General features: G+C 63.2%; 1 protein-coding gene and 1 long non-coding RNA gene across 2 annotated transcripts; one reads left to right on the top strand and one right to left on the bottom strand.

Moving 5' to 3' along the window:
- Positions 1-3,390: 3,390 nt before the first annotated feature.
- BGN (biglycan) lies at positions 3,391-18,017 on the bottom strand. The gene is made up of 8 exons (XM_042974951.1): positions 17,870-18,017; positions 8,134-8,385; positions 7,699-7,811; positions 7,143-7,356; positions 6,537-6,647; positions 6,226-6,319; positions 6,002-6,140; positions 3,391-4,624 (listed from the first exon to the last, which is right to left on the bottom strand). The coding sequence occupies exons 2-8, from the start codon at positions 8,381-8,383 to the stop codon at positions 4,427-4,429; spliced, it is 1,119 nt and encodes a 372-aa protein (XP_042830885.1). The 5' UTR covers positions 8,384-8,385; positions 17,870-18,017; the 3' UTR covers positions 3,391-4,426.
- A 662-nt stretch (positions 18,018-18,679) lies between these two features.
- Positions 18,680-20,029, top strand: LOC107180891. Its single transcript, XR_001511652.2, has 3 exons — positions 18,680-18,793; positions 18,899-19,169; positions 19,947-20,029. It is a non-coding gene; the product is annotated as an uncharacterized LOC107180891 (long non-coding RNA).
- Positions 20,030-27,093: the final 7,064 nt, after the last annotated feature.

Raw genomic sequence — 27,093 nt, 5'->3', positions numbered from 1 at the left:
CTGGCCACCCCCCCTTGTCACCTGCCTCCACCTCACCGCTCTCCCCACCCACCCCCCCCCCCGGCCATCTCCTCCACTGCCCGGATGCTTTCTCTCCCAGGTCCTAAGCCACCTGCCACCACGATCCTCCCCCTGGGCCCAGCAGCTGCCACCCCTCCCCTGCCTGGTTTCTCTACTGCCACTTTTGCCGTGGCTGTCACAGCCGCCTCTGGGGACAGCAATTCCTCAGCCCAGCGTTGAAGTGGGGGAACTTCTGGCTGGGTCCCAGGGCCCTCTCTTTTCTGAGTGTTCAGTTTCTCCCTGGCTGACGTCACAGACTCTTCCTCCCCTACTCCTCCAAGGCCTTGGGGCCACCATCACGCCGGGGCCTCCCGGGTCAGTGTTCACCTGCAGCCCCGGAACCAGAGTGGGACCTGATTTGGAAACAGGGACTTTGCGCATGTGCTTAAGGATCTTGACATGGAGAGATGATTCTGGAGTATCTGGGAGGGCCCTAAGTGCAGTGGCAAGTGTCCTTATAAGAGGGAGGCAGAAGGACATTTGACACACGCAGACACAGGGCAGGAAGCCATGTGAAGACAGAGGCAGAGACTGGAGTGGCAGTCACAAACCAAGGAATGACTGGAGCTGCCAGAAGCTGGGAGAGGCAGGAAGGATCCTCCCCTAGAGTTTTTGGAGGGAGCACGGCCCTGCTGACACCTTGATTTTGGACTTGTGGCCTCCAGAGCTGAGAGGGAGTCAATCTCCGTTCGAAGCCACCTGCTCGTGGTCCTTGGTTACAGCATCCCTGGGAAATTCATACCAGTCCCTGACCTGGCCCCCGAGAAAGTCTTGGGCCCCCCAGCACCCTGCCTGCAGCATACCTCCCTTTGGGCGTCTCAGGTGCTCAGCCTCAATAGACTGTGCCCCAGAGGTCCTGGACAGCCTGGGCTGCATCTCATGCTCAGGAACAACTCAGGCCTGGCTGCGGCTGGGTGGCCTTTTGAGCACAAGCCCTCCTGCCAGCCTGCTCCAGCCTCGGGGGCTAGCTCAGACCCCGGGCACCCCGCCTCTGCCCTGGCAGCCTGTGTGCAGCAGGCCCTGGGCCCCGTGGTGCCGCGGTGGCCCCGGGCTCTCTAGGGCTGCGGTGGCTCCGGGCCACCCCGGCGAGGGCGCCCGACCCCACGTGTCCAGAGTGGAGTTGGCTTTGCCTCTGCCTGCAGCCTCTGCCCTCCCAAGACTGGAGCGGGAGCCCATGGGGATGGGGCCTGGAGACCGCAGGGGGGACCAGAAGCGAATGAACACCACCCCCCCAAGTTCTCAAATCAGCCCCTCCACCACCCCTTCAGGCCCTTCAAGGAGGGGTTGTCCTTCTGAGGTGCCCTGCCCCCATCCCCAGCCATGATCTACAGACGGACGCCTGGCTGGCTGCCCCTTCAACAAGCCCTAACTTGTCTAAAACCAAGCAGTGGATTCGGCTTAGGCTCCAGCTGGGCCGCACCACATCCAGAAGGCACCTGACCTGCGGTGAGTACTTGGAAATGTCCTGCAGCCCAGCCCCCTGTCCCTGGGTCCACTGCTTGGCAGCCGCTGCTTTCACAAGACAGCCCTCCCTGAGCAAGTTGCTCCCCGGACTTTTGTCGCCCCGCGTGTGCATGTGCGAGTGTGCGTGTGTGCGCGAGTACGCACACGTGCCTGCCTCAGCTCACTCTCAGCCTTAGGCTTTCCCCCTGAGCTGCGCCCACACCCCCACGGCGCCTGGGGTGCTCTCCCCCGCAGGTTACGTTCCTTGCGGCCCCTTCCTCTTCCTCCAGGGGCCTCAGACGTGGGGGTCCCACACTCCCATCCTGCCCACTCCCTTCCTGTCGCCCCACGTTCAATCTGTCCCCAAGTCCAGGGCTGGAACCCGGCCGCTCCTTCCGTCTTTCCTGCCACCTTTCTGGCATTGCTGGGGCTTTCTAACGGGGCGCCCCCGAGCCCATGCAGGTACTCACAGTTCAGGGTGCCCCCCCCCCCAGCCCTCTGTGGTTTTGCCACCTGGGGCTTCCTGTGACCTCAGCCAGGTGCGGAGCTCCATGAGGAGGGCACTCTGCCTGGCATAACGTGTACATGGAACAGTACACGGGGGCTGGCAGCTGGTGCCTGGCATGGATCGCCTTGGGGTTGCCATGGGTTTGATTTTTAAACCCGATCACTCTCACCTTTTGTATGACCATGGTCATCATCCTCCTCCAATAGTTTGCAACACACTGGACGGCAGAGTGAGACTAAATGATTCATCTCTGACCAACTGCTCTGGGTAGGGAACCCCATTTTCCAACCACAACTCACAAGCTCTTGTGGGGTGTGGCCCTGTTCGCCTCCCTGGGCTCCTGCCACGGGCCCAAGTGGTCCCCTGGGTGCCTCGACGCCTCTGGTGCGGGCAGAGTGTGGGTCCCGCCTGCAGGGCGCTGTCCCCTGCTCTGCCGGGTGACCCGCCATTCCCACCGGACTCCATGTTTCTGTCTCTTCCGGGCCCCAGTGCCGGCTGTCCCTCTTCTGGCCGGTGAGGGGACTTGACTGAGGCAGTGACTGGTGGACCCTGGCCAGTGCCCCTGCCCTGAGCCTGCCCAGCTCAGCAGAAATTGCCGTGGAGCACACGGCCCAGAGTAGTGCTATGATGCCGATGGTCTTCTGGGCTTGCCGTCTGAGGGCACATCGCTCCGGGGACCGTCTGTCTCATGCTGCCCTTTCTGGGGCAGTCCTGTATCCCCAGCTAGTAGGCTTCTCGGACCATGTTCTGGGTCCTTTCTTGGCAGCCACGGACAGAATATGGCAACCTGGGCTTGGCTCTGCTGGCACACAGTGTGTCTGCCCTGAGGCCAGGCCAGGCCAGCACAGGCGGCCTCGCACAACTTGCGGCCCTAGGAGGCCCGGCATGCGTGGCAGTGCGCCCCCTGGTGCCGACTTGGATGCCGCACACAGCTCTGACAGCAGCCAGGATCTAACCTCATTCTGAGCCGGCAAATCCCGTTAGGACAGGCATGCGGGGCCCCTAGGACTTCCAGGCTCCCCTCTCAGGGTGAGAGTCTCATCTGGGGCTCTTCGGCTGGCTGGTGCTTGGCAAATGCCCCACTCTGGGTGGGCAGATGCTCCCTCAGCCAGGCCTGCTTTAGGACCCCAGGAGAAGGACCGCTGGGGCAATGGAAGTGCCTAGAAAGAAGTGGAAGGGGCCTTCTTGTCCAGTCTCAGACATGGAGGTACTGGGGACTCTTGCCTGAGTGCAGGGAGAGCAAGAAAGAGGAAGCCCGAGGCTTAGAGTGGACACGAGCAGGCAGAGTCTGGCCGCCAGCCGCAGCCGCACATCGTGCCCCTCCACCCCCCGTCTGCTCAGTCCCCAATGCCACCCGAGAGCGGCGGCGCACACAGCCATAGTGCACAGTGTTTCTTTAATTGAAAGACAACAACCGACCTCAGAAGCAGCTCCTCCTCAAGCTGGGTGTGATTGCTCGAAACCCCCACCATACCAGGGGCCAGAAGGTGAAGGGAGGGGGGAACTAGCCATCGTGCGGGGCGGGAAAGGCCAAGGAAAATTGGCTGCCGACTCCAGCGGGATGCTGGGCCTTTTCTTGGGCCAGTGCTCCCCTTCGGACTGTGGACTGCGCACAGGGTGCATCACCTCCACATGCTGGCCTCCTCCAGGACTGTCCAGACTCGGGGAGGGGGAGCAGAGTCTGGGCAGGGCAGGCTTGGGGACAGCTGCCCTCTGCCCCCTGGCTTGCCTAGGTTGGGGCCGGGCAGAAGCCCAGCGAGACAGACACCAGACCCAGCTCAGCGATGTGAGCGAGGAGAGGGAGGATGAGAGAGACGGATGGAGACAGAGAGAGGGACAGAGAGAGACAGACAAACAGACAGGAAGACACTGGTCTAGAGGCCAGTAGAGCAAGGAGGCTGGGGTAGATGGGCCGTGAACTTGCAGAAGGGCGGGGGAGCATGGAAGGCCAGGGGTAGCAGGCCAGGCTAAGGAGGGTTGGAAGCTGGAAGTACATGAGAAGAAAGAATGCGTGCCAGGCAGGTGGGGTGGGCTGTTTCCTCCCTCTTAGCCCCTTCCCACCCCCTAGACCCAGGGACCGTCTTCCTTGGACCGGAGCCTTGGGTGACTTGATCTCAGGGTGAATGGGAAGAAAGCTTTATGAGGGTGCTCTGAGTGGCTATGAAGTGGGGGGCAGGGGCAGCTCTGAAGCCAAGGCACACGTGACGGCGGCTGGGTCTTGTGCCCCATCTGCACGCCTGGGAGCCGGGATGAGGGCGTCAGGAGGCAGCGCGTTGGGGTCCAGGATCAAGGGCGGGGGCTGGGTTGGGTGCAGCTGGGCACTGGCTTCCCTCCCTCCCTCTGCCCTCCCCTTCGGGATGTCTGCTGCGCTCCCCAGAGACCCCGCCCAGGCCACCGCAGCGGCCGCTGCTGCCTCTACTTTTTGTAGTTGCCAAACTGGATGGCCAGGCGGTCGGTGACGCAGCGGAAAGTGGCCGGCTGCACCTCCCAGTAGGGCACAGGGTTATTGAAGAGGCTGATGCCGTTGTAGTACGCCCGCTTCACCCCGAAGCCCACGGGGCAGAAGTCGTTGACGCCCACCTTGGTGATGTTGTTGGTGTGCAGATAGACCACCTGAGGGCAGAGGGAGGTGGCTCAGGCCCAGTGCCGGTGGCCCAGTCACCCCTGACTGCCCTCCGAACCTGTACCGGCCTGGGTGGGCCAAGTAGAGGGCAGACGACAGAGGGCTTGGGCCCTCCCTCCGGGCTGGGTCCCGCCTGGCCACCTCATGGGCGTGATTTAATCACAGCGCCTGCCCTTTGAGGTCCAGGATGTGATTCTTCCATTGTTGGGAGGAGCAAAGCGAGGTTTGGGTATGGTGGTCGTGAGGCTGTTGGATGGGATTAAGGCACTGGTATGTGACCAGGGGCCAGGACGAAGGGCCCCGGTGTGGTGTGTGGTGGGTGGGAAGGGAGGGGCACGCGGGGGTCAAGGGATGGGACGTGGGTATCGATGCAGGAAAGGTGGCACCTTGGGCTCACAGAGGGTCCCTGGCCCTCCCTCTGGGCTCCCCGGGCTCCGGGCCTGCCCCCGGGCAGCAGCCTCTCACTCCAGAGACCCATAGATATGACAGGAGAAGGAACCTGCACGTGGCCCCCTCTTCCGTCCAGTGCGCAGGGGTACTTGCTCTTTAGCAGCTCTCAACTTCCCGAAGCCCCTCTCTAGGGGAGGGACAGAGGAAGCAGGAGAGAGAGAGGGTAAGGAACCCCATGATGGGCGGGGCGGGGGGGAGGTGCTCAGGCTGGAGCAGCGCCCTCTAGAGGCAGAGAGGACACCAGCCGCTAGAGGGCGCGCTGAGCCGGGCCTGGGCCTCGCCCCGGCAGCTTCCGGGCTGCTCCGCCCTCCCCCGCCCTCCCCGGATGCAGAGCTTGTCCCGACTTGGCTCTGACCCGACAGCCTGTAGGAATGGCAGGTCTCCTGGCTAGTGTGATTGGGGCCGAGGAAGAGACTGGAAGCCAAGCCAGGACCAGAGTGGTGGTGGTGGTGGGGGGGGATCCTGAGAACCCCAGGCAAGACCCTGCACCCCCTCATCAGCCTACTTCCTGCCCCGAGCTGGACCCGTCTCACCACAAATCCGTGCACCTCCAGTGCGCACACTGTTCCCTGACCTCCCCGGCTCTGCCGTGCCTTTCTGGTGTCCCGCCCACCTAGGAGACGTTCAGCTGCAATGTCTAGCAGGCCGGCTCCTGCTCATCCCTCACACCCTCTCTCCACCCATGACCCGCCTTCCTTGCCAGCCCCGGGGGAGTCCCCGCTTGCCTCCCCTACTTCCTCAGCACAGCTCGCTGGCACTGAGGGAGGGATCCTTGTGATGGCTTCTGTCCACATGCGGAGGCAGAGGCAGAGAGAGCAGGAGTAGCTGCCCAGACCGCACAGCTGGCCGGCGGCACGGCAAGGTCCGCGCCACTCTGTGTTACAGCCCCTGGCATGGGGGCTCCCCCCTCCTCTCACCTGGAGGAGCTTGAGGTCCGGAAGGCCAGAAGGCACCCTGGACAGCTTGTTATTGTCCAAGTGCAGCTCCCGCAGGGTGGGCAGAAAACTTAGGCTCCCGTTCTCGATCATGCGGATCTGGTTGTGGCCCAGGCCCAACCTGCGAAGGGCACATGACATGTACCAAGACGCTGGGGGAGAAAAGAGCAGTGGGGCAGGGCACCCCACGTGGACCCGCAGCCCACCTGTACAGCTTGGAGTAGCGGAGCAGGTCCTCCAGCTCGATGGCCTGGATTTTGTTGTGGTCCAGATGGAGTTCGTTCAGGGTCTCGGGGAGGTCTGCCAGGAAAAGAGGGTGCTCTGAGTTGAATGCGGGAGGGGAGGCCATGTGTGCGGGCTGGGTCTGTATGTCGGGGGGGGGGCGCAGATGGGAACAGAGGGCTACCAAAGCCCTCCCTGAGTTGACTGGTGGCTCCAGATGTCCCCGGATCCCCCCATCTGTGCCCATCTGTGCCATGGAGGCTGGACAGCATGGGGGAAAGGTCTGCCTTCCTACCTTTGGGGATGCCCGTGAGCTTGGCCTCAGAGATGCGCAGGTAGTTGAGCTTCAGGCCATCGAAGGCTCCAGGCTCAAAGCCACTGTTTTCCAGCGGGTTCCCGCCCATCTCTAGGAGAGACGCCCCCCACTCAGCCCTGACGCCAGAGCCGGGTGGCTGCGCGCACAGCCCCAGGTCCTGACTTGGGCTGGCCTGATGGGTCCTGCTCCCCCATCTACCCCTGAAAGCAGCTCCAGTGATTTACTGGGCTCATTGCAAACTCCTGGCTGTTCAAGACCATCAGCTCCCAAGGGCGTTGGCCCAGGCATTGACCTCAGGGGGTAAGGGGAGCAGGAGGAAAAGGAGGGGAGCCAGAGATCAAGGTGGGGCTCTGGCTGGCTGGCTGCACTAGCCCTTTCCCTTCCCTCCCTCTACCGTCCCCGGGTCTCTCTTCATCTCGCCTTGGCAGCTCTGGGGCATGTCCCCAGACAAGCCTCCAAAATGTCCTGTGAGGCCCACCAGGCTTGTCCATGGCACCCAGCCCCTCCGGCTGCAAGAGGCCCCTCTCCCTGAGCCTTTCCTGCTGGCCACGGGGTGACAACTGCCACAGGCCATGCCACACTCACCGATGCAGTTCATGTTGCGCAGCCCGCTAAACACGCCCTTTGGCACCTTGCGGATGCGGTTGTCATGGATGCGGAGCTCCACCAGGGAGCTGGGCAGGTTGGGAGGGATCTCCACCAGGTGGTTCTTGGAGATATAGAGCTTCTGCAGCTTCCGCAGGGGGCTGAAGGCCTTCTCGTGGATCTTGGAGATCTTGTTGTTCACCAGGACGAGAGCCTGGGGTAGGGGGGCGTGGGAAGTAAAGGCACAAGCTCCCCGCCCTGCCCTCACCTCTTCCTCCCTCCCTTGCCGCCCTAGCTGGTGATCGGTGGGGCTGCCAGTGAGGCCTCGAGGCGGAGCGATTCTGTCCCGTGCTTACAGCTGCTGACATCCGCACATGTGACCCGTGACCCGGGGCGCTCCCATCAAGCCCGCCTCCAGACTTCTCGCAGGACTCCGTGGGTCCCCAGTCCCCTCTCGCACCCGACACATACGTGTGCACACCCACAAGCACCCAACTCCTCAGCTGCACACTGCCCACCTCCTCGCAGCGCCTCAGAAGGGCCAGGGTGGGCTTACGTAAAGGTGCTGGAGGCCCTTGAAGTCATCCTTGCGGAGCTCGGAGATGTCATTGTTCTGCAGGTCCAGAAGCGTTGTGTCGGGGGAGATCTCCTTGGGCACAGACTTCAGACCTGGGGGCCGGGGCCGCGGTCATCAGCATGAGCCCCAGCCCCAGAGCAGCTCAGAGCGTGGGGACACGGGCGCCCACGGACACCCACACAAGGCCTCCGCCGTAGACCAGGGCCCTCCTCACTCCCTGCTCTTTTGCAAACGAACAGCTGGACAGCGTTCCACGCTGAAACCAGGAGTCCCCGGACCCTGTGTGGGGTCACCCCATCCCCGACCCCACCCTTTCACGCCCATCCCACGGGACAGACATGTGTCTCCTTGGTAGGGCGCTCAGGCCAGGCCTGCGCCTTCATGCACCCGTCCCACCCTGGGCCCGGGACTGACCCAGGTCGGAGCACTGAACGACCCGCAGGTGGCAGTGGCAGCCAAAAGGACACATGGCGCTGAAGGTGGGCGTGAGGGAGTCCAGGTCCGGGACACCTGAAGTCGTCTCGGCACCTGAAGCCTCCTCATCGTTCAGCATGGGCAGCCCGTCGTCCAGGGTGAAGTCCCAGAAGCCCTTCTGCTCAAACGGCAGGGCCTGGCTCAGGGCCAGCAGGGATGCGAGGAGCCACAGGGGCCACATGGTGGGCATGCCTGGGAGGCCGGGGCGAGGAGGGGCTGTCAGGAGGGCCCAGCCGTCACTGGTCCCTGCCCTCGGGGCCCCCTCCTGGCAAACCTCCAAATACCAGGGGCTGAGCTTTTGCATGTGATGGCACCGCGTTCGCCATCCCTCACTGCGGACGGCCAGACCCCAGGGTGGGAGTGGCAGGGAAGGAGGCGGCAGAGGGAGGGGGTGCGGGCAGGCAGGAGACATCTCCCTCTGCTCCCCTCTGATTGCAGGCAGGCCTGGGGGGTTCATGGGCAGTGCATCGCCTTGCCAGTTAGCAAGTCTGCAGCACTAACCCCCTCCTCTGCTGTCTTCCACGCACCACTGAGTCAGCTGGCAGCCTGCCGGGGGTGGGGGGTGGGGGGGGGTTCTGGGAGGCTAGTGGAGGGAGTGGAGGAGGCAGAGAGGGAAGGGCAGCCATTTGCCCCCTACAGGCTTTGAAGGCTTTGGATTTGAATGTACTACTGTGGCCACGGCCAATCCCACATGCTCAGGGCAATGTGGGCGCAGTCGGGATGGAGTTAGACCACCATGAGTCACTTCCTTTCCTGCCTCAGCTCCCCCTTGCAGCACGTCCACATTTTTCAAAGAAAGTCAAGAGGCCAAGAGGCCAGGCTGGGCACGCTGGGCTGACACCTGGGCTAGCCCCGGAGGCCGTGTGGATAAAGAGAGGAGCGTCCTCCCTGGCAGGGGTGAAACCGCTGAGGTGGAGGGGGTGCGCCCCCCCCCCCATTGCTCCCCGGGGCCCCAGCACCCTCTCCTGGCCCACATGACTTCCCCTGGCTTGGCCTGCAGAGCCCCAGGGCTCCCACATCTGCTCCTGCCTTCCTTCTGCCTGTGGCCCAGCCCCCTGGAGAGGCCACCAGAGGGGAGCAGGCTGCCGCTGGGTGGCAGGCAGGATCAGGCTTGTCTGAAGGCTCCCCCAGGCCAGGCAGCGGGGTGGGCGTGAGGGGGAGGCTGCCCTCTGCCCGAACCTGCCCCCAGGTGCCCATATTTGCCCACCTCCTCCCCTCTCCCATCCAGAAGTTCCTGTACAGGAAAAGGCCGGGGCCCCTGCCTCTCCCGCCGTCCTCACCAATTCGGATTTCCCGGGAAAGTCCCAGCCGGGCTCATTTGCCCCATTCGTGAAACAGGCATGTGTGCCCGCCCTGCTTCCCTCCCAGGCTCGGGTGACTGAGGCTGCCCTGGGCACATCTGTGGGCAGTGAGCCTGGCTGGCTTCCAGGGGCTTCCTGTAGCCCCCATTGGGCCCCACCCCTGGGAGCCCCTCCTCACTTCGGGCCCGCTTTGGATGGGGGAGGGGCTGTCAGGGGCTTCAGTGGGTCTGGGTGACCCCTAAGCCCAACTGCTGGCTGCAAATGTGGAAGGAGTCCTCGGGAAGCAGAGCCCGCATCCTCTAGGCTGGCACCTTGTGCACAGTGTGGCCCTGGCCGCCGCTTCCCTGGGCCAGCCCGGGCCCCTGCAGGCTCCCCTGGGCTCCTCCCACCGGCAAGCCAGGGGCCACCTCCAGGTCTGGGCACAACTACTCCGAGCCTCGGCTTTCTATCCATCCCAGCCTCGCCAACCCCTTCCACACTCCTCAGGCCAGCCCCGAGTGGGTCATAGAGTGTGCCCTGGCTCCCGCCATCCCCGAGGACAGAGTGGGAGAGAAGGGTGCCGCCTTTCTGGCTGCCAGGGCTGCGGTGTGCTTGTCAGGCACAGGTCACAGACCCAGGACATAGTTCAGTGGACTCAGCTGGAGAGTCAGCCCCGGAGCACCCCCAGTAGGTCCCAACAGCCCTCCTGAGGGCTGGCCCCCAGTGATGAGCTCAGAGAAGCTGCCTGCCTGTCCCAGGTCACACAGCAGAGTGAGGATCCCCCATGTCGGGAGAGGACCCCGTCTCCCCGGCTCCTTTGGGCCTCAAGATCCCACGATCACGCCCCAGGTCCTGCCAGCCCCGGGCTGGCCGAGCAGGACCCAGGGGAGCCCCCAGAGGGTCATGGGGCCGAGTAGGGAGAAGGCCCTGTGCTTGCCTACCTGGACGGTGTGTCCCTCCTTCTTCCCCTGATTCTGCAACCTCCAGGACACAGCAGGGTAGGCCGAGGCCTCGAGTGCCTGCTGCCGCTGCTTGGGGCCCTTGTCTGGGAGCCAGTGGATGCCCAGGGCTGGGAGGAGGGGGAGTGGTAGGAGAGAACAGGAAGGGGAGAACGGAGGCAGGAGAGCAAGATGGAATGGGAGAGAGGGAGGAGACTGTTCCCCTCTTGCCCGGCACCCCTGCCAAAGCCGCTACCTCACGGGGGGATGAGTCAGGGCTGGAACGCCCAGTGGGAGCCTTGGAAGGCTTTGGGATCCACGGTCCACCTGGACAGGTGGGGGTGGCTGGGGTGGTCGGGCCAGGTCCAGGGGCGGCTGTGAGGCAAAGTGGGCAGAAACAGGCCTCTTCTGGCCTGCGGGGGCTGAGAAGGGCTGGGGGTCTCCCCAGGGAGCCTCTGTCCTCCCGTGGCTGTCCCCCGCCCCCAGGGTAAAGGACGAACAGGCGCTGGGAAGGCCCACCGGGGTGGGACTGGCCACCCAGGCTCCAAGTGGGCTCGTAGGACCCGTCCTGGGGGAATGGGGACTCTAGAGGAGATGAATCAGCTCAAACCGGCCGTGCTTGACATGGCTGCATCTGGGGGCCACAGAGAGGCCGAGGGAGGGGCCCTGGGCTCCAGCGCAGGCTCACTCTTGGGGGGGAGGGACTGAGGCCGAGGGTTTGGAGGTCCCACAGCAGGGCCCCGCGATAGAGGCAGAGGATGAGGTTTGGCCGGTTCTCCCCCGCCCCCACTCTTGGCCCGGCCCAGGCAGTGGACAGGCCGGCGGGGTGGGGGCTGGGCAGGCTTCCCAGCAGAGCCTCATTTCCATTCCCGGAGCTGGCACAAGACTCGGCGGGTAGAACTGCACGGGGAGCAGGGGGCCGGCCGGCCGGTGAACCCGAGGGGGTGTCCCCAAGGACTTCGGGGAGGGCCTTGAGCCCCATCGCTGTGTGCTTGGAGCTCGCCGGACCCCGCCCCTCAGGGCCAAGGAAAGAAGTGGTAATGGCGGTGAGGCCTCCGGCCCGGTGCCCACAGGTGTGAGCAAGGGAAAAGGCCGGGCTTCCCGGAGGCTGTGCCGCCAAACCAATAGGGCCTTCCTTGTCTAGCCCTCCGAGAGCCAGCGCAGTCCTCGGAGCGCGACCGTTCCAGGTCAGCGCCAAACAAGACGCGTTGGCGGCCTCTGAGAACATGGGGGTGCCGTGCCAGGCATTCAGGCCAGGCCAAGGGCGGCGGGAGCAGGACTTAAGGTCTGGCATGCCCTGGGAGCTTGCTTGCAGATGCGTGGCCCGCAGCTGCCAAGTCGTAGACGCCGGGCACTGTCCCGAGGCCTCAGCCCGGGGTGTCTGGCCCCAGCGAGCAACCCGACCTGAACTCCGGCGTGCGTGCCACCGTCTCCCTAGCCCTGCCCCATCCCTAGGACTACGTGGATGGGGACGGGTGGGAGGGAGACGGGCTGAGCAGAGGGTACCCTCCCCACCCCCCACTGCCCCGCTCTGTCCACCAAAGCCCTCAGGGCCCAGCTTCAAACAACAGGCCAGGGGCAGGGGCGCTGTCCACAACTGTATTGCACAGGTGGGCACGGTGCGCAAGCTGACGCCCAGCTGCCCCTCGCTGCCCTCCCAGGCCCCAGCCTGCCACCCCGGACAGCATCTCATCTACACTTGGGTGCCAGCTATGGGTCTGCCGAAGCCTGCACGTGCACACGTATGCGGGGGTGACTGCGTGAGCGGCTGGTGGCTGGAGAGGGGAGGGGCGGGCCCTGAGCCCCACCCCATCTGCGTACGCGCCCCGGGCCACGCTGGGCCCTCCGCTATCGCCCCCGCATGCCCTCTAGGCTACAGCGCGAGCTGCTCCTTCCTGCCATGGCCCCGGCACTGCTGGTGTGACTGGACAGAGCTGGGTCCTGTGCTCTGTCAGCCTTCAGGTACGGATTCGACCTGGATGTGGGGGTTGGAGGCCCCAGGGAGCCAGCCGGGAGCCAACCCACTGGCTGCGTGCAGAGCGCTGGTACCGGGGAGGTGGTGGGGTGGCCGGTGCCGGCTAGGCCGGACCTCTCCCCACAGCATCCAGGAGAGCCATCCACCCATCCCCCACCCTGCCATAAAACCTCTTGAAAACAGGAGAGTCAAACTGTTGGCCAGGAGTCAGGCAGCAGATGACCCAAGCCAGCTGGGGATCCTGAGTTTCCTGGTCCTTTCACACCTGGGCTGTGTGTCCTTCCTCCTTCTCCCACTCACAAGGAATCCTGAGCCCCTGCTCACCACGTTCTAGAATCTTCGGGGAAGAGGGAGGATGCTATTACCTGCCAGAGGCGGGGCAGGGGACTCAAATGATTTCTTAACGGCCCTCCCAATGACCAAAAGAAGAAAGTGAGGCTTGAATAGGTAAACGGAGGCTCAGACTTTGCCCCACACTCTTGCCCAAGGCTACACGATAAGGAAATGGTAGAACTGGGACTCCACTCTCTGTCTACCTGCGCCTGTGTCTGGCCCCACCCTCTGTCATTGCAGACTTTGCCACAGGTCCCAAAGCCACAAGACCCTATACTCTTTGTGCTGTGGAGGGTGGGGGGGGGGGGCGGACCAGCCTCTGGGGCCCTGGGAAAGACTCCTTGGCAGCTCCCTCACCTAGGCTGGGAGGTGATGCCGTTGGAAAGCAGGACCCTGCTCCGTGGGTCCTTTGCCCCCTTGCTCGCATCATGAATCCTCTGGGAACGTGATGCCTCTCTCTGACTGCCAATATCAGGAGCTCCCCACTGGCTGTGGGGCCATACGCCCCTCTTTGGCCCTAACACACCCACCAGGCCAATCGCAACCTTGCTGTTTGTGCTGGCTACGGGCCTGCAGGGATGTCACACGGAAAAGGCATCAAGCCCCCTGGTCACCAGGCCAGGGAACTGCCCCGAAGCATTTTAGGTCCTAGCAGGCCCCAGACCCCACAGCGAGATGCTCTCAGCCCGGCTCCCAGAGCATGGCGCCCCACCTGCCTTGCTCCCCACCTGAGCCAGGCCAAGACAAGGGGGTTTGGCCCCACTTTCTGGGTAGGAGAGTGGCCAGACACCTGTGAGTGAGGCCCTTGCCTTCCTGGGCCCGGGGTTTCCTGCATCCCCTTCCCTGCATCAGGTTCCCTGCTCTCTGCCAGGGGCTCTGGCCCCTCAGAGCCCCTCGCAGGGCTCCCCCAGTGCATGCCTGCTTGCAGCCAGGTGGCCTCTAAGGTCCTGGCGGACTGTAATCAAGGGTAGGCAGGGACTCAGACTGCAAGAAGGTGAACCTCACATTTGCCTCTGGTCTCCTAGGACAGGGCCGCCAGAACCAGCCTCTCTCTCTCTGCCCTCTGCCCCTCTCCTTGAAGTCGCACGTCTGTTCCTCAAATTCCCGATCCAGCGGCCACCTGGGCCTCTGACTGCTGTGTCCCCCTTGGCCATCTGACCCTCAAGGGGCAGGTGGTGGGGGGGAAACTGCAGGTCAGCCCCAGGTGTTTGCAGAGTTTGGCTCTCCCATGCCATGGACTGGGAGAGCTGGGTGCAAGGAAGCTGGGTAGAGAGCCCTGCCCCTCAAAACTTCAAGATGCGTTACCACAGGGAGGAGGCAGGTGAGTCATCCGAGTGATGCTGCAGGCTGGTAGGCCCCCGGGGAGAAGGCCCCCTCCGCAGCCACCCCACAACTGCCCCGACCCAGAGCAGAGCGAGGGAGGGGGAGCCAAATGGGGTGGGTCTGAGGCTGCTTCCAGGAGCCTTGAGTCCCAGAGGGAGTGAAGAAGGCCCCGGGGGACCCTGGGGCTGTGGGCCCAGGTTGGGGGGATGGATCACAGCCACCCACCCCCTAGACGAAGTGGCTGAGGAGGCCCCGCGCCCACAGGGGCCTTCCCGCAGTGGCCACTGGGAAATGGGCTCTGGAAGACGGAAGGGCCTGACCACGGGGCTGGCCAGCTAGCCTCAACGGGCCTCAGGCCCGCGGGGACAGGGCTGAGCAGACACCACCCCCATTCCTCCAGCCGAGCCCCCTCTGCCTGCTCCCTACCGGCTCCCTCTAAGGTGGGATTTACAGAAGGCGTTCTGTGGGTGACCAAGGTGTGGGTCCCAGTGTCTCGGCAGAAGACGACAGGAGGGAGGGGAGGGGCACTGACTGCCCCAGGTGCCAGCTGACAGGAGGGGCCAGAGCTGCCAGGACCCCGCCTTCGGCGGGAGCCTTTGCTTACCCCCCTCCCCCCCTCCCCCGGCTCATAGGAGGATGCCCTGGGAGAGCGACCATCATCCCCACCCCCTCAATTTGAGCGAAGCCCTGGGCAGGTATGTCCCCTCCCACCAGTGGGGCCCACGGGTGTGGAAGGAGGCAGCTCTGGGCAGAGAACAAGCTCTGTCACTCTTGGGTGACAGATGGAGAGGGTGTGGTGGGTGGGGATGTGAAGACTTCTCTCACAATTAAGGGTGTTGGAAGGTGTGCAAGGAAGGTGAGGGAAAGGCCCTGGGGTCATGCAGGACAAAGGACCCAGTGGCTCAGCAGATGAGGCCCCGGAGCTGCAGCTGGGACTATCTGCGGGGTCATGGTGGACACGCCTGGGCCATTGCCTGTGCCTGTGTGCTCCAAGGAAATCCTGGGAGACCGCCCCTCTCTCGTGCCACGGCTGTGTCCCCAGGCAACTGAGCAGAAGTGACTGCTGGAACAGTCCAGACCGTGTGGTGTCTGCGGGGCTTCTCCCAGGAGGGGAAGAGGGACGCGGTCCAGGAAGGAGGGGGGCTGGGAGAGATGGGAGGGCCTTGTTGGAAGGCTCCGCCTCCTTCTGGGGACTTGGCACAGCCCGGGAAGGGACGCTCTGGGGCCTTTCAAACGCCCCTTTTCCTCCTGTCCTTCCTCGTTTGCACTCCTCCAGTGGGCCAGGGCCACTGGTAGGGCTGGGGAGAAATTTGGTCACAGGGGCCGGCAGGCCAGGTTTCTGGGCTTCTGAAATAAGCCTGCACAGAACTGCCACCAGCCCGGCAGCGAAAAGGCTGGGCTTCAGGCTCCCCGTCTACTAAACGGGGACTCCGGACCCTGCTTCAGGGCAGGGCACGAAAGCGGTGGGTGGTTAATGCCCACTGTGCCCTGGGTCCTTGGGGCTTAAAGGTGGGCCAGGGAGTGAACGGGTGGGCCGGGCCCACCGGGGCGGCACTCCGCAGCGGCTCCTTGGCTCCCAGTCTGCTCTCGCTGTCCGGCGTGGTGCCGTCCTTTCAACATCCCCCCTGCCCCCCCCAGTCCTGCCCTCAAAGGCTAGCCATGATGTCCCGTGGGCCAGACGTGGGCAGCCTGCACACTCTCTCAGGGCAGCTGTGTGTCGCCAGGAGGCGCTCACGTGCGTGTTTGCAGCTGCGCCTAAGCACTCTCACTCCCTGCCGACCTTTGCCCCTGGATGCAGATCCCCAGGAACCTTCCTTCTTGGCATCCAGGGAGCCCCGAGCATCTCCCGCTTGTCTCAATGCCAATCAGTCCCTGCAGGGTGGAGACTTGGCAGGCCAGCGAGTGGGGGAGGACACGGATGCAGGAGCACGCTGAGGACAGGACTGGCCCGTATCTGCAGCCAGAGTGGCCCTTAGTGAACACTGTTCTGCCACAGTCTCTCTGGCCTGAGCAAGGTCTACCCTACCCGCCCCAACCCATGACCCTGGCCTGGAGTACTCTGGGCCTCCTGCTCCACTCAGCAGAACCAACCAGTGCCCAGGCCCCAGCCGCACCCACGGAGCAGTGAGGGGGTGCTCCCATCCCCCAACCTTCCATGGCACTTGGTGGCACATACAGAGAGCTCCATTCTCCTTTGCTCTTCTTTTAAGTTGCTTGGCAGGCCCCTCAGCATGCCCGCCATCTTGGGAGCTTGCAGGGCAGGGGCCAGTGGCCCTGTCACCTCTGACTCCAATCCCCAGGAGGTGCAGTTGGCCACAGGCTGTCATTATCAATGCCCCAGTGACATTGAGGCTTCCTTGGGTGGTATGGGGTCAATAGCCAGGGTTTGTCAGTCGGGAGCCCTGAGTCCTGGCCCCAGTTTTGCACCTGACTTGCTGTGCAATTGTGGGCAGGTTCCTGCCCGTCTCTGGGATTCACTTGCCCCCTTTGTATGATGGATGGAGTGGGAGTGAGACCAGCAGGAACCGCTCGGCCCCTCCCAGAGAACTTTGGGGGTAACCTTGCACTACACTTTTGATTCTGACCTGAGGCTCTCTCTCCATTCCAGAGTTGCCCCATGCACCCGTGGGGGGGGGGGCTGCTTCTGGGGGACAGGGCAATTGGTCAGAGAGCTCTTGAACCTCACTGATCCTTAAAGGCACCCATCCTGGGGAGCACCTGGGGGGCTCAGTTGGTTAAGCGTCCAACTTGATTTCGGCTCAGGTCATGATCTCATGGTTCGTGGGTTCGAGCCCCGTGTCGGGCTCTGGGATAATAGTGTGGAGCCTGCTTGGGGTTCTGTGTCACTCTCTTCCTCTGTCCCTCCCCTGCTAATGCTCTCTCTCACAAATAAGTAAATAGAACATTTTTTAAAAAGGCACCCATCCTGGGACAATGGTGTCCTAGTTTGGAAGTGGGCCTGTGGCCTCACTTCTCCCCAGGGTCCCCAGAAGCTTTGCGAGGCCCAAAGCCAGGCGTGCCTAGGGTAACACGGCACGGTTGCCTGAGTTTCTCTCTGCCCACAACCCCGCATTCTGAGTCTCAGTCCAAGGGGGTTCTGGGGACAGGCAGAGCCGAGCCACCCGGGCAGCCCCACCCAGGGCCCCCAGGGGCCAGGGCCCTGTGGACCTCCACCTCAGCCAGGAGGACGTAGAGGAAGGGAATTAGCCTGTGGGTAAGGGAGTAATACCTGGGCAGGCAGCCTGGGAAACCAAGTCTGTGAGCCCACACCAGGGACAGTGGGGACTGTTCCCTAGCGCTGAGCCCTCCCACCCGTGTTCCCAGTGTGGAGGCACAGCGCAGGAGTGCGGGGCACGCTCGGGACTCGGGACCGGCGGTGAAGGAAGAGCCGCTGGCCGAGCTGGGATGCCAGCCACCCAGCCATGCCCTGAGCGATGCTCTGTGGGGCCAGTCACGGGGAAGAACCCGAGAGGGAGACAGGGAGGGCAGATATGGAGTGCAGCTGAGTGAGGTCAGAGGGGAGAGGAAAGGGGGGTGGGGAGAAAGTGCAAAAAGGGACAAGCACTAAGGGGGCCACGGGGTGGCGACGAAGGGGTGCGGGCCAGGAGCCCGCAGCAGCGCTGGCGGGAATCTGGGGATCACAGGCAGCCTAGGAGTGGGAGGGGGGGGGGTGAGGGGGCAGCAGGGACAAGGGTAGGGATGCGGATGGTGGGGGCATTTTGAGGATGGCGAGGGCACAGTGGAACCAGGGATGAGACAAGGAGGGCAGCTCAAGGCCGGCGTGGGGACACAGTGGGGACAGTGTGGGGCTGGCGTGGGGGCCCTACCTGGGAAGGGCAAGCGGCCGGGCACAGGCTGGCTAGTTGGCAGGCTTGGGTGTCAGGCAGTCAGTGTGTCTGTCCTTCTCCGTCGGGCCCTCCGAGAGCAGCTGCTCACTCCTGGGCAGTTTGTGGAGAGAGGGAGACAGAGGCGGTGGGAGGGAGGCTAAAGGCTGGGCGGGCTGGCCGACAGGGAGGGGACGGCGGGAGGGGGCGGGGAGGGAGGAAAGGAGGGAGGGGGCTGGTGGGGCGGAGAGGGAAGGAGAGAGGGAGGGAAGAAGGGAGGGAGGGGGCAGGCCTCCCGGCCCCCCTGGAAGCTTCAAAGGGAGCAATTTTCTTGTAGACGGCTGGGCTAGCTGCACCCCCTCCCCCTCACAACCCCCTCCCTCCCCCCCCCCTCCCCGCGCATGGGGAAGGGACACACTCCCACTCCCACAAGGACCCTTGGTGTCTCCGGGCTGGCACAGCCTTAGAGAGTCAAACTTTCCACTGGCCAGATAGGGACACTGAGGCCCAGAGAGGGGCGGGAACTATCTTGCTGGCACTTGCAGGCGAAGGCGAGATGGCAGAAAGGGAAGGGAGACAAGGGGGAGGCGGCCTCTGGTTGCTAGTCCAGCGAGTGGCCCCTGGAATTTTGTTCTGAGCCCGCCCAGAACCTCCGGCAGCCTGGGCCTGAACAAGGAGGTGGTTCTCTGCAGTCAGGGAGGCGGCTGTTGTGGATTTCTGGAAGGGCTTGAGGCAGGCTCCCAGGTACTCTGGACACCCCAGCCCCCCACCCCGCTGCAGCCCTTTTTGCCCTAAAACACAGGACGGGTCCTCTCTGTGCGATCTCAAGACGGGACTCGGCGAGGGACGGACAGGAAGGCATCACAGACTCTGAGGGTCTTCCCTCGCCTGCCGGCCCTGAGGCTCAGACAAGCTGAGAGTGGAAGAGTGAGTCATCTTTCTTTGCTCAATCCGTGCGGTCCCCTGCAACGCAATGAATGCTCTGTGGGTGGGCACTTCCTCTGGGCTGAGCCCTGTGCTGGCCACTGACAGGGGCGAAGTGGGCCAGCCTGCCAAGCGTCCCAGGAAGAGGCCATCGTCAGCCACCACCCCACGTGATCGCTGGGAGCTCAGCGGCTTCCTGAGGGCCAGGACGCGCCCAGCTCCACCTGCGGGTAGAGCCGAGGGCCTTAGCACACCTCCTCCCCGTCCAGGGGGGCCCCAATCCTCCCCTGGTCTGTTGTGCCCCAGCGTCCAGCGGAGTGAGGCCAAGAGCCTGGCCGCGTTGAGGAAGACTCCTGCAGGCGCTGCTCCCAGAACAAAGGTGAGGGTTTAGATGGAGCTAGAAACCAAGGTAGGGAGCAACACCGAGTTCTGCAAAGGAAACAGAGAGGGGGGAAAGTAAAGCGGGCCACAAGATGGAACACAATGCCCCGGGGATCAAAAGAGAAAACTGCATAGAGGACCAGCCGGGCAGAGGCTGAGGGACGCCAGGAAGAGGTGGGTCCAAGGAGAATAGGGATGAGGTCTGAGGGTCCTGACTACCTGGCCAGCTGTCCCGGGCCACGTGCAGGTGGGATCTAAAAGGTTCCGCCTGGGGGTGCGGCTTCCCCCTCCCATGTGCACCAGCTTCAGTTCAGGGGCCCCGGCCGGGGACGTGAGACACATGGTGGCCTGACCAGGCTGTGGTGCCTGCCTTCAAGAAGCTTCCAGGCTGGACCATGGAGAAGGGAGATGTGGGAAAAACAGGGTCTTGGCTGGGAGCACGCGTCGTTTGCCTCCAAGTTTGTTTTTTCCTGTTTATGGGAGACACACTCCCAACATCGCAGTAGAAAGACTATATCACAGAAGATAGCCTCCCTTAGCTGTGATATCCCCAACCACGGCTGCATGGGAGGAAAAACGTGTCCACAACATGTCTAAAACACTGTGCTCTGTGAAAGAAGCCAGTCGCCAAGGACCACATACTGTGATTTCACACGAAACATCCAGAGTAGGCAAATCTATAGGGTCAGAGAGTACATTAGAGGGTTCTTGGGGGCCCGGGGGGGCAATGGGGGGAGAGAGGGCCACAGCTAAAGGCATCCGTTTTCTTTTACAGGGGATGAAAGCGTTCTAAAGTTGACTGCGGTGATGTCGCGCACCGAATATACTAAAAATCACCGAACTGTACATTTTAAATAGGCGAATTTTATGGTATGTGAATGATATCTTAATAAAGATGTTTTTAAAAATGAAAAAAGAAAAAGCCATGTAAGACACGCCCATTGCCCCAGGAGCCTTTAGCTGCGTCCAAGGCCCCACCCAGCCTGGTGCCCCAGGCCGCCCTCCACTGTGCCTTGCCCTGCTCTGGGGGCTGGGACCCCAGGAGCCATCACTCAGGTCCTCAGCGTCCAGGAGTCCCAGTGGGAGCGAAAAGAGCCCTGAATACAGTGGCCGGAGCTTTGCTAGGGAAAGGCCACTCTGGGGGCTCCGGGTCTGGGCTCTGAGCTCTGTGGGCAGGGGACAGGGGCACTTTTGTTTCCTGCCTCCTCAGAGCCACACATAGCGCCACGGGGGGCTTAGAAAGGCTTCCTGGAGGAGGTGACTTGGAGTAGACAAGAGAAAGAGGAGGGAAGAGAAATATTGGCAGTGGAAGGAACACCACATACCAAGGTGCAGAGGGTGTGGGGAGCAGGGAAGGGGAGAGTATCACCGCAAGTAGGTGGGGCAGCCTCAGTGTCCCCCGCGCAGTGCGCACCCTTGGGCGTCAGCCAGGCACGTTCCTGGAGGGAGCTTGGGGGTGACCATGAGGCAACGCCCTGTGCACAGGGCACATTATGCACCCTGGAGCTCTTTCCTGCAGCTGGGGGATGCATCTGGGGCAATATTTCTGTAAATACGGTTCCTGCGCCTGGAAGGCTCTTGTGTCTGTGGTTTGCAGTCTGCAATAAGGCATAACTGCACGCCCGGCCCAAGGCCCACTGAGTCACTCGGCCGGCTTGGCCCTCTAATTTGGGGGCCACTCCCAGACCAGCCAGGCAGCACCTCAGTCCTGGGCCTCCCTCTTCCCCTCCCTGTCCCCAGGCCTCGGCTTTCCCTGAAGCACAAGGAACTACCTCGACCCCAGCTGAAGCTGTGCCGGGGACAGCAAGTCCTTGCTGGCTAGCAGGAGCAGTGGCCTCCTGCCCTCTGGCCTCCCAGTGCTGGGAGGAGGCGGCAGGAGGCAGGGGAAGGCAGCATGGAGGGCAAGGCAGGAAGGAAGTGCATGCATTTCCTGAGGCCCCCAGGCTCTGAAGGAGGCCAAGGCACAGCTGTCTTAGCTCCACAAGAACACTCGTTGGACAGGGCTGGCCAAGTCATGGGGGTCATGGGGGCCGTGGGAGGCAGACCCCGGCCCCCGCCAGCGTGGACCCATGGGTGACGAGGGTCCTCTCCCAGCATGCCCCGGACTCTGGGATACCAGCACACAGGGCCCCAGAGCCCTAGCCCGGACACTTTCCCCAAATGGCTGCAGAGTGCCGGGTGATCCTGGTGCCCCAGATCAGACTGCAGCGAGCCCTCGCCTAGCTGCCCCAGCCGGCTCTCCGGTACCCGGCCTGCAGCCCCAGGGTGCAGGGAAGGTGCTCGAAGGTAGCAGGGCAGGGGTATCGGGTCGGGAAAGAGGAGGGCTGGCAGGGGCAGGGGTGCTAAGGTGGGAGTGTGTGCAGGCTGAAGGGAGCAGAGGGGAAGGCAGGGCCCATAAGCAGCTGTGGGGGGCTCCTGGGGTGGGGCAATCCAAGCCCCCTGCCATCCTGTAGGGCTGCGTGTGAAGGACCTGGAGTCAGCTGCAGCCCATCCCCTAACAGCTGGCCTGCAGCTGTTTGTGCCCTGCCTTCAAAGTTAGAGGGGGGAGGCCCAGGAAAGAAGCTGGGCACACAGCAGGCAGGCTTCGAGCTGCCGCTCCCCTTGGGGCACGAAACCTTGCCTTTGGTAGGGCTGCTTGGAGGGCAGAGTCTGGGGCCCTGGGAGGTGGCCCAGCAGGCGGGGCTCCCAAGGGCTTGAAAGGGCCCCTACCAAGGTGATGGCAGCTGAGGGAGCTCCTCCTGAGCTCCAGCCCACCCAGCTGCTGGCCCCTTGAGCCTCTGGGGCCTGGAAAGAACAGCATGGCCCTGAGCTCTGGGGGCCCTCTGCCAGCCCCCTTCTGGGGCCTTCCTGGCCTCTCTGCCTTGCACCGTTTGCTTGGGCCCCTGCTCATCCCTGTCTGCCTCTACGCATTGCTCCCCGGTCTGTTCTTCCCGGCTCCTCACTCCTTCCTTAGATCTCCCGTCTGTCTCTCTTTCCCTCCCCTGGGCACAGAGTCAGTCAGCCTCACTGTTCTCTGCCCCCCCTGAGCACATGAGCTGCTGGACCAGAAGCAAGGATGTGCTAGAAGAAGCATGATGGTGACCAACTATGATGAGTGCTACAAAGGAAACCCCACAGGCCTAGGTACTAGTGCTGGATGGGGCTGCAGAGAGGGCTTCTTGGGAGGAGGTGGCTCTCCAGCAGCACCCTGGGCTACCTTCCAGCCCTTCCCTGGGGTGCCCACACAGGACCCTTGCAAAGCCAGCCCAAAGCAAGTGGTCTCACCAAGGGAGTGCCCTGACGCCTTTGCCTTCCGGACAAACGCCCAGGCAGGGACATATCATGCATATCAAGGTCACTGCTCGAGCAAGTGACCCTGCCCAGAACTCAGCCGAGATCTCAGAGACGGCCCTCGGGACTCCTGGGTGCTGCAGCCCCTGAAGGCAAGCCAGCATCTCCAAGTTCACAGCCCTGCACGTGACTGTCACTCGCAGCCCGCTGGCTTCATCCACTCCCAAGCTCCACACTCTGAGTGGCTGGGCAGGGACAGGGTGAGAACCAGGCCCACAGTCACCAGGAGGCAGCCCCTCCCACCTCGAGGGTCCCTGGAGGCTGGAGTCGTAACATCCTGAAGCCCTGAGGTTCCATGCCTAAGTGCTCAGGGGGACCCTCTGGGTGCAGGGGGCTAGGAACCATTCCGGATGAGGCTCATGTTGAACAGGCCCAAGAGGAAACTGAGCTGCCGCAGAGTGAGCCGAGCCTCCACTATCTGGAAGTTTCCCAGCTCCGATAGCTGAGGTGTGGCCAGTGAAAGCTGGCACTCTCTATGCCAGAGCTTTTTTTGACCTGCCCCTGAGGACATAATCACACAGTGGCTCTCTGCCCCAGGCCGTCAGGGCTATAATTTCAGGGCCCGGAGGGGTCTCCATGGGGGCTGGGCCTGTGTCTAGCTATCTTTAGAGAGGCATGGTCTGGGGTGTGGCTAGATGAGGGAAGGTGGACAGGGGGCTGTGCTTCAGGGAGGCATCTGTGGGCTGCCCAAGAAGCCGGTGAGATACAGGGAGGCTGCCATGGTCTTCCCCAGGTGGGGGGAGGCCGGCACCCAGGACCCGCCCCTGGGTCTTCCTGCTGCCTGTGGGGCCAGGAGGCTCCAGCGGGGGCAGTGGGTGAGGGCAGGCACAGGGGAAGGGGCCGGGTGGCCAGCGTCTCTTGGATCGGCCCTGCGTGGCTGCCCTGGTGGCAGTTGCTACACGGGCAGGGATGGGAGGGGAGCCCAGGCATGGGCACACCATGCCTGGCGTATCCTTTGCTCCTTCCGGGGCCTGTTTCTCCCGGACGTGAACCAAGCTTGCCACCACGGTACGAGGCAGGAGGAAGGCTTGGAAGCAAATGTGCCCAAAGCTAAGCAGGGAGCCTGGCAAGGGGCGGGAGGCAGGCCCTCGGTTGGGAGCGCCGGGGAAAGAAAGGAGCAGGCAGGTCGGAGAAGAATTTGGAAGCCGATGGGCAGGACTCTGGGCCTGTAGCTGGGAGGGTTGGGCAGTGGGACAACATTCCACTGAGGTCCCGGGGAAGGAGACGGGGGGTTGGCCCCAAGGGGTACACGTCTGCTCCCTGTCCGTATTTTCCACCGCTTGCACTTGTTGGCCCAGGTGTCCCCTTCTGGGTCTGCACTGTCCCCACCGTCCTTCCCCTCAGTGTCACCCCCACCACCTCAATACCCCCGTCTCAATCAGAGGGCGGACGAGTGCCGCCCTTCTTGCCACCTGACTGCAGTCACCCCTCAGACGCCCAGCGCTCCGGGCCGTGCCCACCACCGTATGCCCCAGTGGAGCCAGCTCTGCCCTGAACAGGAGCACAGTAATTGCTGCCACACTGGCGTGCATGAGTAGAGGATATGGGGTCAGAGATGCCGGTGAGGAAGGCGTGGGTGCAGGGCAACGGGCGGGCCTGGTCGCACCGGCAGGTCTCGGCTACACTGTACTTGTCCCCCACCCCCACCCCCCGGCTGGGGCTCTGTCCGGGGATGTCCCACTGTGGGCATGCCGTGCTGCCTGGGCCATCTCCCCTGTAGGACTGAAGGTCCTGGCCTTCAGCTGCCGGCACCCCGTGCCTTCAGGAGAGAATGTTACTCTCCGCTGGGCAGCCCCACGTAAGGATGATGGGTTATATGGACTCCCAGTCCCCTTGCCCCCACTCAGGACTGGCTCAGCTCCAGAGCCCCCGTGGAGATTGCCTGGACGGTCATCAGTCACAGGCCACCTTCTCCCTGGGCCACTCCTGTTCTTGTCCTCCCCTCCCCCAGGTGGTGGCCCCAAGACATCCCAGTAAACTCCCTGTGAGCTAACCCTTGCTTCCTAGTCCTAGTGTGTTTCTGGGGAGCCCAGTGGGAGACATCCACTAGGGGTCTGGCTGCGTCTGTGCTGTCTTGGGCCCAGCTCTGCTCGGGAAGATCAAGGACAGGCTTCTAGGCCTGGGTTCAGCCCACCTGACAACAGCCCCAAGGGCCAAGTAGCTGCCCGTCTGAAGTGGAATTTACCCCAGTAACTACCTGGGCTGCCTGCCTCCTGTGTCCCTTGCCCTTCTCTGTCCCTCAAGGCCAGGTCGCCCTGACAAGCAGGTGGGCCTTGGGGTGTGGCCCTTCTCCCAGGCCCTCTGGCCTCATCTGCTCAGTAGAGGTAAGAGCAGCAGGAAGGGGAGGCCCACGGGGGATGGGGGGGGTCACCTAACTTGAACTTCCTGTGCCTCCCTAGGGCCTGACCTCTATGACTATGGGGGAGGAGGGGACGGGGGTTGACCGGAGCAGGAGTGCAGGGCCCAGGCCAGGCGGCTGGCTGGGGAGGAGGGTTCATGAGAGCTGGGAACGAGGCAGGCCCTCCCTCCCATCGGGCCAGTGCCTCTAGGGCTGCTGACCTCTGACCCAGCCCAAACAGGAAGTGCCATATCTGCGGGCCTGGGCCCGGAGGAGAAGGAATGTAAAGATGAGTCCAAAGCAAACACTCCCCAAGCTTCCCAGGCCTCTCCCCGCCCCCTGCCTGAGTCTGGCCCTTTCTCTGCTGAGAATTCCAGGGTGGGGGTGGGGATGAGGGTTGGGGGTGGGGGACTGGCTGCGGGAATGGGACCCACATAAGACTTGCAGTTCATAGTCCTAGACCCCAGCCAGAGGTGGTGGCAGGGCAAGGCGTCTGCACTGGGGGACTTGGTGCCCTTTTTCCTTCACTCCACCCACATCCAGCAGCACTGAAATCTGGGGCCTGTCCTGCTCCTGCCACATCCTTGATGCCTGTCACTTGGCTCTCTCTCTGGCCCTCACACCACCATGAGCTTCTCACTCCCTTGGGGCAGGGGCTGGGTCAGCTGTGCTCTTGGCTGGTTGTGCCCCGCCCCCCGCCCCCAACCCCTCACCCGCCCCAGCACCAGGTATGGTGGCACCGTGAGCTGTCAAGGCTGACCTGGTGACCCTACCCTGCTCCCAGTGGTCCCCTCGCACAAGCAGAGGGACTGCCCCAGTGGCTTCAGGGGGCTCCGCAAAGCCCGTGTCCCCACCCAGCGCGGCGGTCCTGTCTTGTCCTCGGCGCTCGGCAGGGTTGAGCCCTCACAGCTTGCTGGTGTGTGCATTTGCCTCGTCCACCAGACGGTCAGCATCTCCGGCCAGGTCTGGCCTCCCACACACCAAGCACTCCCTACCCTTCCCTGGTACCAGGTCTTATAAAGGTACATTTGGGTCCCACGTCTTTTGATGCCTGCCCCTGCCTCTAAGGGCTTTGGGTGGGGCCATGGTGACCCTCAGGCTGGCATGGGGATGTGTATGCACCGGGGATGGGCGGGGGACCAGGGTGAGGGCCCTGGGACCTGGGTTAGGGGGAGGAGGGATGCGGGGTGTCCCCGGCCTTGGTACAGGTGTGAGTGTGAGTGGCTTTAGGACGAAGGGCAGGCACCAGGGGCCTCCACATCAGCCTGCTTTGCCAGCAGAGCCCATCTCTGTCGGTCCACACCTGGGATGGGGATGCTTCCTGAAGAGAGGTACTGATACTGTCCTGAGCAACTGAGGTGAGCCTGGCCCCCAGACGGCTTGGGGCTGAGCTACTGGGGACTTCAGTACCCTGGCCGGGGTGGGTGGGGCTGGGGAAGCTCTTGGAGAAGCTTCTAGAAGCAGGCCCTCTTAACTGCCTGCACAATAGACAGCCAGCACGCAAGTGCAGCTTAAATCCAGGAGGGAGAGAGGGAGGCTGATGGAGGCTTCTGGGCTTGAATGAGATGCATTTATTATGTTCCAGTCCAGACCAGCGTGGTACCCTGCTGGGCCATTTACTAAGTGAAGGGGCCTCAGCAGTCAATGGGAAGTGGGAGCATCTGAAACAGCTGGGTCTTCTAGATCTTTCTGTTAGTAGTGCAAAGATCAAGTGGACGTAGGCCTGGCCCCCCCCCCTCCCCAACCAGTCCTAAGGAGCAGTGGGGGGTGGGAATCCCAGGATCCCTCCCCAGCCCCCACCTCCTGCTGGGGCCGGAGGACCACGCTGCTGCCGAGGCAGGTTCAGATGCAGGAGAAGGCGGTGGGCGGGATGCGGCGCCGGTCAATAAGGCTGTTTTCCAGGTGCGTGGGGATGAGGTTGGAGTCCTGAGCCACTGGAGTGTCACACAGATGGAATTCAGGGGCACTTGTCTATAGAGTGGGGTGGCAGGGTCAAGCGGAGGAGTGAAGACCCCAGAAAGCAGAGGCAGGTGTCATACAAGAGGAGAGAAACAGACCCAGGGAAGCTGGTCACGCAGGTCACGGCCACCACTTGCCACCTCCCCACTGGAGGCTCAGCCCTCGTGTCTCTGGGCCAGGGCCCTCTCACCTCCCCCTTGGCCACCCCCTGCCCAGATTTCTGCCGCTTGCAGCCCTCTACCGTGGCTGCCCGGGCCTGCCAACCACTGGGCACGGCCTCCCGTCCTGACAACCA

Source organism: Panthera tigris, chromosome X (assembly GCF_018350195.1).
Source record: "Panthera tigris isolate Pti1 chromosome X, P.tigris_Pti1_mat1.1, whole genome shotgun sequence".
Taxonomy (NCBI): domain Eukaryota; kingdom Metazoa; phylum Chordata; class Mammalia; order Carnivora; family Felidae; genus Panthera; species Panthera tigris.
Note: the sequence above shows the minus strand (reverse complement) of the source record. Positions and strands in the feature narration are given on the sequence as shown.

Coding starts and splice junctions, on each gene's coding strand:
- BGN (XM_042974951.1), bottom strand. CDS start 8,383: ATGCCCACCATGTGGCCCCTGTGGCTCCTCGCATCCCTGCTGGCCCTG. Junction 7,357..7,698: donor AGGGCCTCCAGCACCTTTAC/GTAAGCCCACCC, acceptor CCCCTACCCCAG/GCTCTCGTCCTGGTGAACAA. Junction 6,141..6,225: donor CGCTACTCCAAGCTGTACAG/GTGGGCTGCGGG, acceptor TGCCCTTCGCAG/GTTGGGCCTGGGCCACAACC.